Source organism: Vombatus ursinus, unplaced genomic scaffold (genome assembly GCF_900497805.2).
Source record: "Vombatus ursinus unplaced genomic scaffold, bare-nosed wombat genome assembly UNPS02014861.1, whole genome shotgun sequence".
Lineage (NCBI taxonomy): Eukaryota > Metazoa > Chordata > Mammalia > Diprotodontia > Vombatidae > Vombatus > Vombatus ursinus.
The window spans coordinates 6852848-6873871 of NW_020954639.1; the positions used below are offsets into that span (position 1 = coordinate 6852848).

Genomic DNA, 21024 nt, shown 5'->3' on the forward strand with positions numbered 1-21024 from the left:
CCAATTAGTCGGTGCCAGGGTCTGTAACCCTCTCACACCATTGCACTAAATAGTATGATTTATTGTCAAGACACTTAAGAGAAAAATTAAGGACTAATAGTAAAATAATAATAATAGTAATAGTAATAGTAATGGTGATAATAATGTGGGAGAATAACACAGGATGCAGCTAGTCTCACCAAAAAACTTTAAAAATAAGCCTGAGCTGATTAAGAATAAAGATGTATCTATAATGCTTTGAATGTACATTTCTATGCTTTTTCTTTTCCCCCAAGTCTTGATTCATTACACAAATTTTTACTAATTGATTAGCTAACAAGCAAGGTCAGAAGTATCCTACTCAAAGACAGAAGCTCAATCTCTCTCTCTCTCTCTCTCAAGAGCAATCAAATAAGGAAAACACTGATTAATCGGCACTGAAAGGCTGAGTGAGCTGCTGTGTTTTACTATTATAGAAGGGAGATATGAAGTCATTTGTAATGAGAAATTTTAATTTTTTAAAACTGTATATCCTTAGATTAATATTAACACATCTGCCAAAATCTCTGCTGTTTTCAGAGTTCCTGAACAACTGAACACATTAATAGAGTCACATTTCTCTTTTTAGAGGATGATTAATTGTAGTCTTAATCATGTTTTGGTTTTGTTTTATGGAAGGAGTGTGCTGGCTGTTTTTGTTGTCTCAGATTCAGTTTATGATATGTTTTGATATTCTTTAAAAATACTAAGAAGTGAATTGTAAGTTGATTAGGACAGTAGATTTAATCCACAGCAATGGAACTCTCAAAAAGTATTAGGCACTTTGAAAAATATACTACCACCACTCTACCTCCCTCCCCCACTACCCACTCACACACATTGCAAATGATGGCCTAATAAATAGTGAAAAAAAAAAAAACCCATTGCATTTGGAGTTAGATATTACCTCTGCTTCTTGTCGTCTGTGTAGCCATGGGCAAGTCACTAACACCTCTAAAGTCAATTTATTGATTTGTTAAATGAGGGGCTAAATTGGTAATTTCTAAATCCCTTCTAGCTCTAAATCACAATTCCAAGAGACTAAAAACTCCTTGAGGGTAGAGATTATGCAGAATTTAGAACTGCAAGGGTCCTTAGGGATTATCTAGCCCAAGTCTTATTAAATTAGGGTCTTTTAAAAGATATTTTGATAACTGTACTAAAGTATTAGTAGTTTCCTTTGCAATCCTCTATATTTTATTTCATGCATTTTAAAAACATTATTTTTAAAATGGTCCATAGGCTTCACCAGACTGCCAAAGGGATCCACAAAGAAAGAATAATCTGGGATCTGTGCTAATATAGACCACATAAACTTGAACCAAAACAGAGGGGACTATTTCTGTTCTTTTGTTACCATTCCTCCTTTGGCCCCTAGCCTCTGAATCAATCAAACCAATATTACCTGGTCTTGAAAACGGGAACTATACAAGAGGGGAAAAAAAGGATCATGGGATTTCATAGCTATAAAAAGCAATAGAGATCATCTGATATTATTTGTTAATTTTATAAATGAGGAAACTACTTCTCAGAGAAAGCAAAAGGATTTGCCCAAGCCAAGGGGCAGAGCTGGGACTAGAAAGCACTCAAAAGAAGACCTAGGGCCATTTCCCAGATATGCCACCTAAACTTGTCTTCTAATTAGTTAAGTAGAAACTATCATCTACATATCATTTCAAAGGAATATAATTCGTATCTCAGGATCATGGATGGAGAGTTGGAAGGGACCTCAGGTTATATGGTACAGAAGGATCAAACCCACATTAGCCACAACATTTCAGAGTGCTGCCAGAACCAGATTAAAATGTAATTAGGAGATATTTAACAAAACAAATAAAAACACGAAAAAAACATAGATAATGTTAATATGTGGCTTTCTAAGTCACTATGCCCTTTGGGAATCCTTATGAATGATTTAGTGGTTCCCATTTCTATCTGAAATTGACATCACTGACTTAGTCTAACTTCTTAATTTTATAAATGAGAAAAAATGAGGCCCAGAGAGGTATGAAGTGACTTAGATGTCACAGTGATCAGAAAGAGTAGGTCTGAGGTCTGAACTCGGGTCCACTGACTTCAAACCTAGCATTTTATCCACCATGACACAATGGATTCATTCAATCAACAAACATTTATCAGATATCTAATACATGTTTAAGGTACCAGGCCAGGTATTTCTGCCAACTTTCTCTACAGCATCCTATGGAAGGGGGTCAAATGGAGTCTTTATTCAAAAAGGAACCACAGAGACTTGAATATAGGCCTTTGCCCACTCTGAAGTGAACTGGATATATGTTTATTAGTAACTTCTGAGTTGAGAAATACTGGGAATATTTTAGATGATATAAATTTGGATGTGGCTTTGCAAAAGCTAACCGAAGACCCAGACTAGCAATGGAGATGGGACAATGTACACATGGAAAAACATACACACACACACACACACACACATACACACACACATACACCCCTTTTTCTAGTATAGACCACACTAGATTAAAAAAAATTTTATTATGGAATATAAATTAGGCTGGGATCAAAGAAAGCACAAACTGCAAACTAAATTCAGATGTTTTTCATTTCCCATGAATCACTATAAGCCTGGAGTACTTCTGGGATATTTGGACTGGAATCTCATTGGAATCTCGTAGTATCTCTTATGTAAGCATTGGCTCTGGAGTTACAGGACCTGGTTTGGAATCCTGCTTGTCACTTACTCCCTATGTGACTTTGGACAAATCACTTAGTCTCCCTGTGCCTCAGTTTCCTCAACTACAAAAGAAGGTTTACATAGCCACTGAGGTCCTTTCCTGTTCTGAACCTATGAGCCCAAGATCCTTTGCATGATTCCCAGATGGAGAAAGGCATCTCTTTTGTTAGCGTTGCAGATCCATCATTTTGCACCAGGCAAATGTAATCACAGCCAGACCCTGCCTCTCACTCATCCCTGTAGTTCTCATGTACCCCAGGGACATGGGCAAAGACCCTGACCCCCTCCTACCTGGAAAGAGCAGACTCAGAGTAAAAAGTATTGTGACAGGAAACTAAAATCAGTAGATAGATGCTCACAAGGAAATAAAAAGGGGGAGGTCAATGGACCTCTCAAGTCTAGGACAAAATGTAACTGAGGTAGTCTAGAAGAGGGATAAACAACAAAGTCAGAGGAGCAGTATCCTGCTCAGTTGAAATGAGCAAAAATCCATCATCATGGATGGGAATAGTTGTCTGTAGGACATCTCCCACATAAATTCTTCCTATTAAGATAATGAACTGTTATAGTGAAAACTGCTGAAAGAAAAGCGATGGCCACCCTGAAGTTCGGAAAAATTAGAATGGAGATTAAGAATTTGTCAGTGATTCTTTAGCATCAATAAAGAGAAAGAAAAATGATGTGTAGGCAATAGTTTCTACACAACTAATTGGAAGACATTTTGGTGGCATGGTATCAGGGGAATGACCCTATTTGATAGGTACAAAATATCTGTTCACTAGAAAAGTAAACTTGACAGTGGGATGATGACAGCTTACCAGGTTCTACATGATTGAAATATTCCCACAAGGCACTAACATTCACCAAGCAACTTAACTATAAACTTGACTTAATGCCAAGTAGGAAAAGCCCTTAATGGGTAAGAAGAATATTTGGTCACTATAGAGGGATATTACCCAGTGAAAATTAACAAACTCATATTATGGTACAGATCAATCTTATCCAACTTGGGATATTGTGGAACACTCTGGCTCTGTCATCCCTCACTCTTGCCATGGGACCAGCCCACCTTCTCTTTCTGTTACACAATTCCTGGATGACATCCTTTACCCCTGTTCTTCTTTGATGTTCCTCATCAGTTACATGCTGCAACCTGCTCACACCCACCATTCCCCTCTGTGTGATGCTCATTTTTAGTTCTTCAGAGAGTATTCTAGACTTCACTGCCATGTAGCAATACTGATAAAATGTCAGTTTTGATAAGATGGAACTTTGTTTTCATGGGAAGCTTGAGGTCAATAAAAGAGCTTTGCTAATTGCAAACAGGAAATTTTATCACTAACCACACTAACATTAGAGGATGAAAATTAGACAACAAGTTTTCTGATAGGGTGATTTTAACAGGCAAGTACTAACTTAGTGCCTACTTAACACAGAAGAGGTAGGATTCTGATGCTCAATCAGAGAGTGTACCTTTTATGGAATAAGATCCCACATTTCCTAATGAAATCCGAAATACCTGGTGAATGCCCTAAAGAGATCCTTTAGCTCTAGATCTTCAAGATGATTCTAGGCTAGTGGAGAGTCCCAGGCTACACCTGACCTGAAATGACCTGAACTCAAGCATTCGGTTTGAGTCAGACTAGCCATGGGAGACATAAGGAGGGGACAGAATGATGAGAATATTACATTCCAGAAAAGGGAATACAAAGAGAAAATGATGGGGCTATACTGACTGATGACAAGGATTATGGACAAGGTACGGAAGTATTCTTGCCAAAGGTCAAATAGCCTTTGTTTTCTGATCATTTACCATTCAGCAAGTTTGACATTTGCTAGGAAGGAAAATGTGAGCCTGCACAGAGAACCACCTCTCACACTAGGCAATCCTATTTTTCTGAAACTCCTAGGAAAAAATTGGTCCATACCTTTATTTCTAGCATAGTTTACCATGATGCCATGCACTGGATAAGTAGTTTTCATTCATTTAATTATTTCAAGGTATGTTTCAGAAATGTGTTTACTCTTCCCTTCAAGGTTTGATTCTCTTCTAATTATTTAAAAAAAGGAGATTGTTTTCAGACTTGCCATTTCACTAGTACAAAAGAATTCTCTCTGAGGAAATTTCTCCTGCCAATGCAGACTGGCACCTACTCTACCAACTTCGAGTATGGAAAAAACATCTGGGGTACTGAGAGGTTAAGTGATTTGCCCAGGGTGATACAGTAGGACTGGAGCCTCAGTTTTCCTATCTCTCCATCCAGAACAATCTACTTAACAAATGCTCAGTAAAGAACTGACTCCATGCTGCCTCTCATTAGCACTATACTCAACATAATTTTTAAAGGAGTCCAAACTTCTTTTCAATAACCTAAATCCAGTACCAGAAATGGTGGGAAAAACAGGGTCAAGGAATATAAGAAGTCTTGGGTAACTTCAGTTCTCCCCTCCCCCCATCCCCAACAGCAGTGACAGCATGTACTCCCAGGGTTAAGTAAAAAGAGTAGTCTACCCTTTCCCAAGCAGAAGGTCGCATCCTGAGCATAGAAATATCTAACTTTTTAAATGGATCATAACATATGTTTTCTAATAACAAGTGTTGCAGAGAAAAATCACTGTTGCTTTGCATAAACTATTCCACTAATTACATCTAGCAGGAGGGGCCTGATCAGATAAACCATTATGGTGAACAGGCCATTAACACCCTATTGTGCAGGGATTTCCCATCTAGTTATGAATGCAGAGATAAAGCCTCCAAGCACAGTCAATCTTTCTGATATCTAGGACAAAAAGAAGTTTAATAGCTCTTCAAGAAAGCCCCAATGATTCAACGAATCTAACCTAAATCAGTCCTGTTAATTTATTATTTATATATAATTAAATATACTTATATTATTATTACTGAGTGTGGAGGTCCAAAACACTGCCACCATCCTGGTACAAGCATCATCACCTCAGCCTGAACAATTGCCAATAGCCTGCTCCTTAGACTCTCTGCCTCAGCTCTCTCCCTACTCTGGTCCATCCTCAACTCAACTCAACTCCCTTGGCAATCACAAATCTGTCGAATGATCCACCTAAAGTACAGGTCTAATCATATCATCAGCTTATATTCAATAAATGTCAATGGCTCCCTATTGCCTCCAACATCCAATATAAAATCCTCTGTCTTTTAAAGCCATCCATAACCTGACCCCTTTTAAAGTCATCCATAACCTGACCCCCTCTACCTTTCCAGTCTTCTTACACTTAGAATTCCCACCCAATGTGCCACTCTTCAATTCAGTGACAGTGGCCTCTGTTCCTGTTCATTCCCAATAACATTCTATCTCCATCTCTCCTTTTCCCTGGCTAGCCCACATGTCTGGAATGTTTTCCATCCTCATCTCTGCTTCCTGGCTTTCCTGCCTTTCTTCCAGTGTCAACTAAATTTCACTTTCTTTTGTTTGTTTGTTTTTTGGTGAGGCAATCGGGGTTAAGTGACTTGCCCAGGGTCACACAACTAGTAAGTGTTAAGTGTCTGAGTCTGGATTTGAACTCAGGTCCTCCTGACTCCAAGGCCAGAGCTCTTATTCACTGTACCACCTAGCTGCCCCTTAAAATTGCACTTTCTACAAGAAGACTTTTCCAGGCCTCCTTAATCTTAGTATCTTCCCTCTGAGATTATCTGCACCTTACCCTGTCTAGATCTTGTCTGCACATAGCTATTTGCGTGATATCTCCCCCATCAGATTATGGGCTTTTTGAGAGCAGGTGCTGTCTTGTGCTTTTCTTTGTAACCCCAGCGCTTAGCACAATGTCTGGCACATAGAAAGCACTTACAAAATGAGAGTTCACTGATGACATAACCCACTTGAGTTCAATAGCAGACCCTTGAAGAGAACTAAGTATTTAGTATTGGTAAAAGAGTACTGGGTGCAGATTCAGTAGATAGATATGAAGGGAAATCTGCCTCCAAAGGACTCAGGATGGATAAAGAGTTAACTTCTAAAGTACAAACCTATTATGAATTATGAAAGGGTGTCATAGAGATGCAAAGATGAGAAAGAACATCAGGTTCACCAGACAAGAAAACTGAAGAGAATGAAATAATCTGAACATACAAATTCTCTCCTACTTTTAAAAGTGTATTTTTTTTTTACTTAGAATAATTTAAGAGACAAAGATAGAGGCATAGAGAAACCAAGGAACACGGAAACTGAGAGAGGGACAGAGAGAGCAAGACAATATGCATATAGTAGTGCACATATAAGGAATCTTTAAATGGAAAACTGCCCAAATGAAATCTAGTCAACAGCTTTCAATCTGTTCTCCTTTGAGACCCTCAATTGCCCTCCCTAACCCCTCCAACTTTATGTGCTAGTTTCTGTATCTGGTCAATGCAAAAAAAAAACCAAACAAACAAAAAAAACAAACCTTGTAAGAAACATCCACATATAGGCCCAAATGCAGCTCCTTTCTGGCTTGGTCATGCTCACACTATGAATCTGGGACTGCTCAACAATAAGATATGATCTCTACCATTCTTACACTTGAGAAGAGGGGGAGGGGAAAGAAGGAGAGGGGTTGAGAATTTGGAACTCAAATCTTTTTAAAAAAATATTTTTAATTGTTTTAAATGTAATTGGGGCAAAATAATTTATTATTTAAAAATTTAAAAAGAATATAGATTAAACTTAAGTGTGTCATGCAAACATTTTTCCCCCAGTAGCTGGTTGTTAACATTTACGAGCACACCCCTGCTTGTATCCCAGAGCAAAGTCAAACACAATGAAGTTAAGCAAACTTTGCCACTATTTTTCACATATGGAATTCATAAAGTTCATATAGCTTTCCTTTGTCTTCCATATTTTCACTGGCCCAGACTTTCCAACCATCCCTTGGCAATCCCAAATCTTCTGACAGCTCCAATTTCACTAGAGCAATAGAACAAAAGCATCGTCCTGCATCACATAAGACTTAAAGTTCCTTCACAAGCACAGTTTCCCCGGAAAACCAAATGAAAAATTGGACAAAAAGAACAGGCAGAATGTGTTCATTTTCTTTTAGGGTCATAATGATTTCTTTCAAGCTCTCAGCACGTTCTCATTTGTCATGAATAAAATGAACCATCTGATGCTCCAAGTCCTGTTGGCGGTGCTTCATGAGGATAAAAACGAATAAATGAACAAGCATCTATTGAGTAATCACTATACAACACGCACAGTGCAGAGGACAGGATGTAGAAATACGAAAGCAAAGACAGTCTTTACTCTCAAAAAGTTTACATTCTGATAGGGGAGACAATACATATAGGGGAGTGGTGGCCAGGAAGTAAAAAATCTGAGGAATGCTGAGGGGCAGCACAGAGGAGCATATTGACAAATTAGCAAGTTCATTTGATTGTAGTTCCAAACCTGCAGTGGGAGAAGGGTTGGGAGAGGGCGAAGGGAGGATGGTAACATGGTAGCCAGTGAAGTAGCCAGGGAATGAATGAAGTACAGCTAGAGTCAGTGCTAGGAGTAATGGACCATTGAGGGAGCCACTAGTTAGCATGCACTTCCCAGGTCAGGTGCTCCAGTCATAAAAGGGTTAAATCCTCTAGGGCTTAGTAGACTCTGGGTCAAATCTTGGAGTCTAGACATCTAATACCAGTGGAGCAAAAAGTTCTGTACAATTCTATCAAGCTGGAAAGTTTGGGGCTAGCAACAGACTGTTTATTTTATTTGAGGATTAGCCTGGATAAGCTCATAGAGATGCACCACCAGATGGCTGATCACAAAGTAATTAATATTTTGGGCCATGTCATCTCATGAAGGCTACAAATTAAGGTCTAGACAAAGGGAGTTACAATCTGCATTACCAATGTAATCACATGAATTCTTAAAAGTATTGAAATTAAACCATATCAGATCAAGAAAGTGATCTATCTGCATAGAGGTCATAAACAATAAATTAACAAAATAACTCACACCCCTTCACAAAGAAACCACATACAACATCATTACCTAACAATTAATAAAAAATAATCCACTCTAGCAAATGACTTTAATCTTTTAGATTAAAGGTCAAATCTGAAATACCTTTAGGCTCTTCCCTAAATTAGTCCAGTTACTCAAAGATTTTCCCAGTTCAGTTAGGTGGAGTCTCAGAAGGAGTCTCTTGGGGATCCACGTGTTTCAAACCAATGTGGTAACTGTGTACCTAACAAATTTCCCCTGCGTAAGCATCCTCTCTGTTATCTGATCAACTTTTAACAAACCCATTTCTAGTTTATTTTATTATGTAAGTTTCTCTCCCCATACAGCACAGAGCCAGTAAACAGTGAGATGAGGAGAGAGAGAAGTGTAGAAAGGAATAAGGACCAATGGGTCAAGATGACCAAGACAGTTTTGTGGTAGACTTTCTTAGGGGTTGGGCAGCTAGGTGGCACCATGAATAGAGATAGAGGGCTTGACCTGAGTCAAGAGGATTTGAGTTCAAATGTGACCTTAGATATTTACTAGCTGTGTAATCCTGGGCAAGTCACTCAACCTCTGTCTGTCTCAATTTCCTTATCTGTGCATGGGGATAATAATAGCACCTACCTCCCAGGGCTGTTGTAAGAAACAAATAAGACAATACTTATTTTAAAAGTGCTTTGCAAACCTTAAAGTGCTATATAAATGCTAATAATAATCATTGTTTTATTACTGTTATTATTATGCAACAAGAGAATTTCTATTCCTACAGTTGAACAGTATAAACTAAGGAGCAGTTGAGGATAAATTTGTTTGTTTCTAGCATTTTGTTTCTTTTCACATGGAATTCGCATAACGATGTTTTTAGACCTAAGCCAGACTTAGCATATTTCTTAGGGCAGGGAAGCTACTGCCTCCAAAAAGAAACAAATTTGGGACAGAAATCAGCGGAATGTGGATTGGAACATGCTCCTGTACAGTTTGAAAGGACTGGAAGGATTGGGACACATCTTCCAAGAAGGATGGGCTAGGGTTATAATTTACTTAAAGTTCCTCCTTCTACTCTAAATAGGGTCCTAGAAGCAAACATCAAAGACACCCCAGTCAATGCAATAGAGATCCTGGAAATTATTATGTGACCTTGCAAATCAAAACAAAAGGCAGAATTTTAAGTAAAAGTCAACTGCCTACAAAGCCATTTAAAAGAGGAAAGAGAAAGAGACATAAATAATAACTTACCATCGGTCTGAGATTTACTGAGGAATATTGTGCTGGCCCGAGGGTGGTCTGAAGGGTTGAATTCCATGTTCAAATCTTTAAAGAAAGAAAATGAAACTACATGAACAACACTGCAAAACTGAGAATTAATATTATAGTAACTGTCAGGTTTCCTAATGATTAAGTTGATCATATAGTTAGATATCCTTAAAAAATAAAGAAAGAGGAAAAGAAAGAAAGAAAGAGAAAGAAAGAAGGAAGGAAGGAAGGAAAGAAGGAAGAAAGGAAAAACTGTTCTTGTGATAGCAAATTTTTTGGGTTTCAGTTCAGGGTCTTGGAGAAGGGGGAGGAAAGAAGAATATGAAAAATACATACACACATACATACATACATACATACATACAAGACAAACACTTAGGGGGGGCATCAATCTACCAGCAATTTGCATCTCATTGGAGAATGTTTTCCTTCTACCCCAGGAGCTTGCTAAATCACAGTAACAGACAATGTAACCTGGGTTTACAGAATTCTGTAGCCTCCCAGATTGGGTAGCACTCCTTGGAGAGAAAAGCACCAGTCCTTTGTGGCACAGTGTCAAGGGCACAGGTTTTGGAGGACCTGTATTGGAATGCTAGATCTGCAATTTATTACCTGTGTGACCTTGGGCAAGTCATTTAATCCTTCCAGGTCTCAGTTTCCTCATTTGTAAAATAAAGGAGTTGAAATAGGTGACTTCTGAAATGCCTCCCAGCTCTAAATGGATGTTCCTATGAAGAGTAGGGCACTCAGTGACTAGTCTAACTAGTGTCTCCAAACTATGCTTTGTTGAAGACTTTTCTTCGCCCAAAAGCTAAAACTTCTCTCAAGAATTTGCACTGGACTGTAGGAAAGAATTCTTTTTCTTCTTTGACAGTAAAACAAGCATTTTAGTAAAACAAGCACTCACAGGAAGCAGTTTTCCCATTCATTTAAAAGACAATTAGGATTATCTAGGGGCTAGCACACCAAAAGGGGAAGAGGTCAATAGAGATATATGACTGGGACAAAGAAAGAAGCAGGGGAAAGTAGGAAAAATGTTTAAAGTAAATAGATTACTCATCAAATTAGCTTGGAACATCAAAACATAGAGTTACATAAATGAGTTTACAATCTAATTCAAATTCAACCATTGCTGCAAAAAAAAAAGAAAGAAAGAAAAGAAAATGGACAACAACCAGAGAGAGTGGATGGAGGAGGGGTGGGACAGAATAAACAATAGGGAACAGCCTGGAAGAAGCCAAGGGAAATGCAATCACCAAGAAGAGAGTGGATCAATGGGGTTAAAAGCTACCAAGAGGCCAAGGACGATGAGGACAGAGAAAAGGCAACTATATTTGGGCACTGATGGGTCACTGGTGATCTTGTCAAGAACAGCTTCAATGGTGGGGAAGGGAAGAAGGGGGAATGAGAAACAGAAGCCAGACTGAAGTGGGCCTGTGTTTTTCCTGTGCAGATCACAGCGTCTGGCACAGAGTAGTACTTGATAAACGTTCGGTGAATTCACTGGTGAAGGAGGCAGCTTTACAAAATATGATCAGTAAACAAGATAAGGCTTTTCTTGTTTCAGAGAAGGAAGAAAAGAAATCACAACCACCAATACTTCATAAATGTAGGTTCCGCTTCAAAGTTCAAGGCACTATCATTATTTCCAAGGAATAGGCTCTATACATTCCCTTGACTGCTAAGCACAAAAGCTGAAAACTGCTGAAGTGTGGAGGTCTCTCCAAAAGTCAATCAATTGGCCTAAATATATTCCCTTTCTCCTGGCATTTGCTCATCTCCTTTCCCTGGGGGAAAAAATGTTTGTAGATCTTCAGCCCTTCAGAATTCTCCCCAAAACAAGCCACATGTTGGGAGCCTTAAAGAAGAATCCTTATCTCTCTCCCCAGATATTCAGGTAGAAAACTCAACTTCTGAAAAGACAGTCAGAGCAAGACAAAAAACATAGGAATTTTTGTCTGCCCACCACAGAGGAAGTATCAGCATATTGAAAAAAGTAGAAAATGCTAATAATTAAGTCACGTTATCAAGAGCGTCTACAAAATGAAAATAGGACCAGACTGGGCCTCAGTAGCCCTGGATTCTCACAATCAACCATTTCAGCACTGGAGGGGACCTCTGAAGGTCATCTACCTAAAGCCAAACCTGAAAAAGCACTCCCTTTACAACATCTCTGAGGCGTGGTTGTCCAGCTTTTGTTTGAAGACCTCCTCTTAAGGATGTCCATCCTCCTTCTTAATTACTCTAGTTATTTCTAAGTCTTTTCCAATGTCAAACCCAACCATGTGCTTTTGCAGTTTCTACCCATTGCTTCTAATTCTGCCCTCTGGGACCCAAAAGAACTAATTCAACCCATCTTCCAAGGCACAGACCTTCAAATAATTAAAGATAGCTATTGTGCCACCTCCCACTTGCAATAAGTCTTCCATTTTCCAAGCCTAAGATATCTCCATTTCCTCTTTTTTTTTCCAGAGACCCTTCACCATATCAGATGTCTTCTTCCACACATGCTCTGTCTTTGATGATTGTAACTGAATGCAACACTCTAGACCTGGTCTGACCAGGGCAGAGAACAACAGAATTATTACTTTCATATTCCTGGCTTTTCACATAACCTCTCTGAACCTCACTTTCCATATCTGTAAAAGTCATTCATTCAGTAAATATTTATTAAGTACTTACTTAATAAATAGGGTATGCTGGCAAATGTTTAACAACCAGCTTGTTTTTTTTTTTTTGAGGCAATGAAGGTTAAGCGACTTGTCCAAGGTCACACAACTCATAAGTATCTGCAGCCAAATTTGAACTCAGGTCCTCCTGACTCCATGGTCAGCGTCCACTGTGCCACCTAGCTGCCCAAACAACCAGTTTTAAAAAAATATCCACATGACACGCTTTTAAATTTAACCTACATTATTAACATTTTCTCGATGCTTTCTTAAGTCTAGACAATCAACACAGCAATAAATCAAATCCTGTTTTATGGCATTTGCCATCTTCTGAGGTATAAGTTTCACACTAAATATTTAGCAATTAGCTCAAGCTGGTACAAACCAGATGCAGCAGAGACACACAAAGATATGAGGAGTCTAACTATATGACCACTACCGTTCCATGATTCTACGAACATTCCTCTCCTTATATAAGTGGCAGGATTTTTTTTCCCAATATGCCTCTGAGAAGCTATAGATCCAATTTTAACTGAAATGGACCATAAAGAACTAAAAAAAAAAAAAAAAAAACAGCCAACAGTCTGGCAAGCACCTGTGATAATGGTGTCTAACAGATTTAGACTGGTAGGTCACACAAGTGAAAGGGCAAGGAATGGATATCATTGACTCTCAGGCCCCTGAGAAGGCCCTGAAGGCCTTTTAAACAATCTACTCACCTTCCTCATGGAGCCCTGGTTCTCTCTTGCTTTTCTGTCCCTTGCCTCCTTTCCCAGCCTATATCCCAACCCTCTCTCCCTCGAATTTTCTTTTCCTGTCATTCTGGAACTATGTTTTCATTGATATAAAAACTCCTTCCATGGATGTAGATTGGCAACACCCCTGTAATTTATAAGGAGATGCATAGGGCACTAACAGGTTAAGTGATCTTCTTGTGATCTGACTAGATGTCAGAGACATGACTTGAACCCAGGTCTGGCTGATTCCCAGGCCAATCATTTACGCACTATGCCAGGGCTGCCTCTAATGTACTATGGATAACAGCCCTCTAATCATACAAGAGAAATCAGAGACTTGAACAAGTGAAATGTCAGAAATAATTGAGACTTCATTAGCCCTGTGACTGGATTGTTGGACTCTGCCTGGCAGTATTCATCTGGCACTCCCAGGGATTTTATCCAGGGCCAAATGACACTTTCATGTCTAGTCCAGCAACGCCTGGTTTTACAAAAAGCATTTTGTACTCGAGCCCACTAGGGAAAATGGTTATGAAGTCAGCCAGTGCATTCCCTTACATAGATTCCCGTAGAAATCACTTTTCCTGTCATGCCCATTTGCTGGTCACACAAATACTTTCTCCCCTGGCTGAGGGGAGGAAATAGAAATCAGTAGGGAATTAGGACAAAGGAAGATTGAGGGAGAAAAGCAGTTCACCCTCGTAGGAGGAGATGGCAATTAGCAGTTCTGCTTCATAAGAACAAAGGAGCTAGAACTCCAAAAGAATCTGATTCATAGGGCCCGTGGCCTTGTTTTACAGATGGGGAACAGTGAACCCAGAAAACAGGTATCACGATTTCTGTGCTTCTTGGTCACTATTTCAGTTCCTCCTCAGAAGCCTGACAAGTGTTATAAGATACTGTATGTTGTATTAAGATGAAAAAGGAATAGAAATCCCCATCACATCTTTTCAGTTTATGAAAGATTCATGGAACATTCAAGTTGGGAGGACATTAGAGATCCTCTCATTCAACCTACTCATTTTATAGATGAGAAAATTAAGGCCCAGACAGTTAAGTCAGTTGCCACAAGTTGGAAATAGCTGGTTTAGTGGTGGAACTGGAATTAAAACTCAGGTCTCTAAATCTGGGGTTCTTTCCCGCACACTTCATTCCCTCCCACCATGGCATCCATCACCATAGCTCCAAGTAAACCAAATATATTAAGGGTGACTCAAACAGTATGATAAGCAAAGGCAAGTGAAGATAGAATTGGTGCCCTTCCCCAAAATCTAGGTCCACATATTAAAGGATCCTTCTCAAGTTCGGCTAGAAATGTTATCTTTCAGATCCAAGAGCAGATAAGTATCTGCTGTAACACAAATTCAAGAAACCTGTAGCCCTTGGAAACAATGGAGCATGGAGCTTCTGAGGGAAACTTCTGAGATCACCAACTAATTCCCATTGGAAACCATGCCTAAATGTTTACAATGCTGGGGAAGAGCATTTTCAGGAGGTTCCTGTAGATTACACAGAAAAACAACATCTGAGAAGACAGTGTTTTGCATTTTTCTTAGATCGCAGCACAGAGTAATAATTCTGACTATATGCATAGAGAAAGGGAATAAAACTCTATCTTAACTGCATGTCTATAGATCACTATATCACAATAGAAAACATTTTTCTATTTCTCCTGAATTCCAAGGAAGGACAGCCACAGAATCCACAGTACTCCATACCTTGCTTAACTCTGAGAAATGGACACAAGCTGAATTTTTCACATTTAATGAAAACAAAAGGCCCAGAGAGCCAGGTGTTTCCTTTTATTCAAATCTCCTCTAACAGAACCAAATGATGGCAAAACAAAGTTTGGTGAGGAGGCTACCCTTTCCAGGAAACATGAAATGAGTATGGAGACAAGCGAAGAAGGATGGTACCCAAGCTAAACACAGCCTAAGTGGCTTATTTTCCAACGCAGATGCTAATTAAGAGCAGACCTAAAGACTGGATCATACCTAAGAAACCTCCATACTAAGACAAACACAGAAATTAAGGCCAAACAACCACTATAATCTTCTCCAACACTTCTTTCAAACAGATACAAGAATGAAAACATTTGAAATAAAGTTACCAATCTGTACAACTTCACTTCAATGAAATTGTAATGGCATCTGTAAATATTAGAAGAAATTCAGCTTCATTGAAATGAACTTAAAAGTAAAGTTGTACACATGTATACATGTACATATATATGCTATGCATATATATGTATATTCACATGCATATAATATGTACACATACATATTTGGCTATAGTAAAGAACATTGGACTTGGAGTCAGGCGATCTATGTTAAGTGCTTAGTAAATACTTTTTTTTTCATTTATTCATTCAATTCAACCGTGAAGATTCACTTAGGTATAGAGCATTGTTCTTGGCACAAAAAGAAAAAAAAGAACAGTCCTTGCCCTCAAGGAGCTTACACTCTACCTTACAGTGCAATATAAATGTGAATTATTATGATTATTGTTTGGCCTTGAGAATATTGTGATCATGCTGACTTTGGAGTCAGAAGGACTGAAAATCCCAGCTCTGCCATTTACTTCTGGCTGACATTGGGCAAGCCATGTTGGGCCTCAGTTTCCTCATCTGTAAAAGCAGGAATTGAACCAGATGAGTTCTAAGTTCCTTTCCAGCTCTGAAAATATGAGATATATGAGATGATGATTATGATGATGATGATGATGATGATAGTGCTGATGATATCTAGCATTTATACAGGGCTTTAAGGTTTGCAAAGCCCCTGTTAATTCACACAAATAGTTCATATGAACCTCATACAACCCTGAGAGGCAAGTGGTATTAATATCTCCATTTTGCAGTTGAGGTAACTGAGACAGACAAAGGTTAAGTGACTTGCCCAGGTTCCTACAACTTTAGAGTCGGAGGCAGGATTCAAACTCAGGTCTTCCTGACTCCAGGTCCAGCACTCTTTCCATCATGCCACCCAGCTGCCTTTACCTTCATGCTTCCTTAACATTTCAAGAATATATACTTCCACTGCTATGAGTGCTATGATGCAGGTGGCAATGCCTTATGCCTTAGTGCACCACTTCTTAAACTGTGTGTCTTGATCCCATATGGGGTAAGAAGAATTTGGCAACAGTAAAGGTTTCTGAACATGCAACCACCAAAAATTAATTCAAAATCAAACACATAATGAATCCGAGATGTTTCTGGCAATGTTTGCCCATGTTGCATCACACAACTTCACTGCAGCTTTGGTTCCAAACACATGAACATGCAGTTCCATGTACTGCGCATGCCCTCAGTACATTCAACGCCAATGAACGCTGCCAAAACGTGAAAAGGGGTCACCAGTGGAACAAGCTTAAGAAGCCCTCCCTTGATGGATAGCTTAATTACCTATGGTGACCCCCAGCCCCTCAGATCATCACCTGATGACCAACCATCAGAGATGCAACTGTCTGAACTTAGGCTGGATCTTAGATACCAGAAAGCCTGTTATTCAGCCTGTACTCAAAAGCCTCTCCAACTTGGGAGAATGTCATAGGACCATTAAGTTAGAAATGAAAGAGACTTTTTTCAAGGTTATCTAGCCCATCCCCTTTATTTGACAGTTGAAAAAACCTAGACCTAGAGAGATTACAACTTCTCTGGGTCTCAGTTTCTTCAACTGTCAAAGAAGTGTGCCAGAGCTCATGCTGACACAGCCATCAAAAATCGAGAATCACTTTCAATGCCCCAAGGAAGCACTGGAGTGGTACATTAGTGCACCACAATGTTCTTTTACTTAAGATAATGATAATCACAGATTCCTAGTATAGTAGAATTAGACTGGACTGCACATATAATATAGAACCATTGCTTTGTTTTACTAATAAGGAAACTGAAACCAAGCCATCAAATGACTTGTCCAGCTGGTTGCTTGGTGGCATAACCAGGTGTAGAATGCCAGTCTCCAGACTCTCAGGGCAGAGCTATTTCTAGCACACTGTCTTCCTCAAATGGTCTTATGTAATAAAGCCAAAAGATTTCGAGCTGGAAAGGCCCTTTGAGATCATCTAATCTAGACCCCTTATTTACAGAGAAAGTAACTGAAGTACATAGAAGGAAAGATTACATGCAAGGTAAGTACCAGAAATGATAACTGAACCAAAATCCTCCAGCACTTTCTTCATTGAGTGAAGTGGACTTGGAGGTAGTAAATGCTGATGTTAAACTTTCATGATGCAGCTTTCTTTCCCCAAGAAATGCAATTGTAGTCAACAACTGGTAGTTAAAATGCCTTCCCTTTCAACCAGAGTTTCACAGATCCTGTGAAGTTTCTCAAGGCTTTTAAAGTAGCACAAGACAGGAGAGGCAAAGTGTCGTTTGAGGCTACTATTACAATTTGTAGATAAAATGGCAACTTTCAAATGTGTTATGAAAGTTGGGTAATTATGAGAAGCTACATGATGGAAGTAGACCAGGAAGACATGGGTTCGAATTCCATCCTGACATTTAGTAGCACTGTGTCCCTCCAAATTCACGTGGGATCTGTAATCTGTACTAGTTGAATGAGGTCCCACACCAAGAATCTCCATCCCCCAAAAAGGCTTCATCCATTTGCATATGAAAGATAGCAGTTGACTTATATATTTAATAATCAAGCCATGTGGTTTTTAATCACTGAATCATTACTCATATACTTGACAGAAATGGTAGCTATTCCTTAAGAAAAAAAAAGTAACACTAATTGATCTCTATGGACATTTCTGCCTCTAAATTCTATGATTCTAATTTTAAAATGGTTCTGGATTTTTGGTTTTTTTTTTTTTTTGACTAATGTAATGGCCAGAGTGCATTCAATTTCAGGTAATAAAGAAAAAGAATGGCCCCACTACTTATAGTTTGCATTTAAATAAGGCAAAGGAATAGACTGAACACCATTCACTCTAAGAACAGAGACCTTCATTCAACCTGAAAATTAAACCTCAGATTGCACACTTTACTACCTAATGCAAGGAAAAACGTTAGGCTGTTCTAGCCTTTGCAAATTGCCTTTGTGTAACTGACCCACCATTGCCTGTTCCACTTCTTAAGCCACAGCCAACTGCATTTCAGTGCTGAAAGAACTTGGAAATGTTTGTAATACCCAAGAGAATCAGAAGTGCCTAGACACCTTCATTGATCATATGTAGGGTTAGAAAGCTCAGCTGGAATATATGGAAAGGGCAGAAAAGAATAAGCAGTGACATGGGCATCAGCACAGAGAGTGAAGAAAAGAGGGAATGATCAACGTAAGACTAAGGCTTAACACCACCCTTCTGCTTCTCAGATTGAGAGTCTACTACATACCCAACAGTGTGAAGAATAAGAGAATGATGGAACAACGCTCTCCACACTAAAGTGGATTTAGGAGCACTCCGGTAGAGAGCGAGCTCCCCACCCCCACTTTTTCTCCTTCTTCTCAAAGAATCACAGGCCTAGAACTCGAAGAGGATTCAAGACCCATCCAGTCTAATTCTCTTACTTTATGTCTGAAAAAACTAAGTCCAAGGGAAGATAAGCGGCTCCCTCAAAGTTGCCCAGCTGGTATTGGAGCTCCTCTTTTCATTGTACAGTAATAGCTAAAATATAAGACAGAACTGGATAAGAATGGTAAAAGCGTAATGAAAAGACAGAAGATGGAGTATAGCCCAATATGATCAGGGGAAGTTTCCTGAAGGAAGAAGGATTTAAGTTAGACCTGGAAAGATGATTAGTCACAAGTGGAGACTAGAAGGAAAGGGCATTCTGGAACAGGGGACAGGATGGGCAAAACAACACAGGCAGGGAATTCTTCTGTGGTTAAAGCATAAAGTAGTAAAGAGTAGTGGGAGATAAGACTGAGGGCCTAAGGGGATGGCCTGGAACGCCATGCTTAGGAGGTTGGATTTAGTTACTTGACCTTGGCAGGTGGGTATAAAGATGGGAGAAAAAAATCTGAGCTTTCCTCCCTGAAGGAGCTGACAATCCAGTAAAAGGAAATTAAACACGCACGAGTAGTTGTAATACCAGGCAAAACGTGGAAAGCAATGTAGGAGGATAAACAAAATGGCGAGAGCACAGAAGGCAAAGAGATTACTCCCTGCTAGGGGATGTTTTGTTTCATGGGAGATTCGGCATGTGAACTAGAGCAAAGCATTAGGGTAGGATTATGACAAATGGAGGAGAGAAGGCCATTTTAGTTGAAGGGAACATCGAAAGGCATTAAAGCAGAAGAGCCATGGGATGACTTTGAGTAATCATGAGCACTGAAGTTTGGCTATAGCTACTGTTGGAAAATCAGTGGGAGAGAAGACTTGAAAAGGTCAGATCTCAAGGACCGTGGGTGCCACTATCATTGAGGTGAAGAAGTTGGGAAATACCTGCTATATTCATAGCAGAAGACAATATTGAAATATTGAGGTTTAATTTTCAGGTAAGGGTAGGATGTGATTAGACACTAGAGGCAGGAAGAGCAGTTAGCAGGCTATTCAAATAAGAAATGATGGGGTAATAACAACCTCAACTATTGCAGTAGAGACATGAAGGAGGAAGAATCAGTAAGATTTGGTGACTAAAGATGCAAGATTAAAAAGACAAACCAGTCAAAGTAGAAGAGAGGGAGGAGGATAACTAAGACCACGGGGGAAAAAAGAAAAAAAAAGATGAGTAGCATAGCATGTCAAATGCTGCTGAGAAATCAAAGAATCTGCATTCAGTCTGAAGAAAAGATGAGGTAATGAGTCACTAATGACCTTAGAAAGGGAGTGTTTTCAGTAGAGGTAGAAGCAAAATTGGACAGAAGGAAGGAAGTAGAGGCAAGCATAAACTACTCTCTCAAAAACTTTGGCAATAAAAGAAAAAGATGAGAAGGTCACTTGGGAGAGTAGAAGAGATAGTGGTGATTTTCTTAAGATGAGGAGGAATGAAGCATGTGAGGCTGATCAAAAAGGGAAGATAGTAAGGTCATAATTTGTGAAACAAGGTCCTAGCCAGATTTCCAACATATCCACAAAATCTGCAGAAAGTCAAACCTAGTTCATTTCAATCAGATGGGTAATTTCAGGTAATATTATCTGATTTTTTGTTGCTTATCCCCCCCACCAAAAAAAGGAAAATAAAACTCTTACTCCCTAACCTAATGTGAAATTCATCATTTCTAATTCCTTTTTTCCCCCCAAAAAACAGCTTTTACTATATCTTCTAATACAAAACTTTATTCATTTGGACTCATATAAAATTGACAGCTGGTTTCAGTTTTCAAAGTTCATAACCTATTTTCCTCCTGTGCTTTATTGTTTAACAAAGTGAAGCAAATGCTCTTTCCACTTTGAAATTATTGAATAATATACCAGATAGGCACAAAACTCCCAATAGAAAATGTCAAGATATTTTCTCTTTTAATATTTAAATGTAACAAACTGTCATTTATCAGCTGAAATTAAAAAAAAAAACATAGAAAGTTTTGGTCTACACCTGTGATGTCAGGGGCATGTCACAGGAGGAAATTCCTTGTACCAAAGTCAACTCTTACCAGTTCTACAACTTCAATCCTGGAGTTGCCTGGGGTATTGAAAAGTGAAGTGGCCCACCCAGCAAGGATGTGTCAGATGCAGCACCTGAACCTACTTCTGGGTCATAAGCAGACTCCTATACATGACACCTGACTGAAATAAGGTCAAAAACA

At 39.1% G+C, this 21024-nt stretch overlaps 1 protein-coding gene across 4 annotated transcripts in view; it reads right to left on the reverse strand.

Moving 5' to 3' along the window:
• CCNY (cyclin Y) overlaps positions 1-21024 on the reverse strand; it is a 288024-nt gene that overhangs the window by 80105 nt on the left and 186895 nt on the right. For all 4 annotated transcript variants that reach the window (XM_027841625.1, XM_027841628.1, XM_027841626.1 and 1 more), the window contains exon 2: positions 9907-9981. In XM_027841625.1, coding sequence (XP_027697426.1) covers positions 9907-9981 — 75 coding nt within the window. The remainder of the gene's footprint in view (positions 1-9906; positions 9982-21024) is intronic.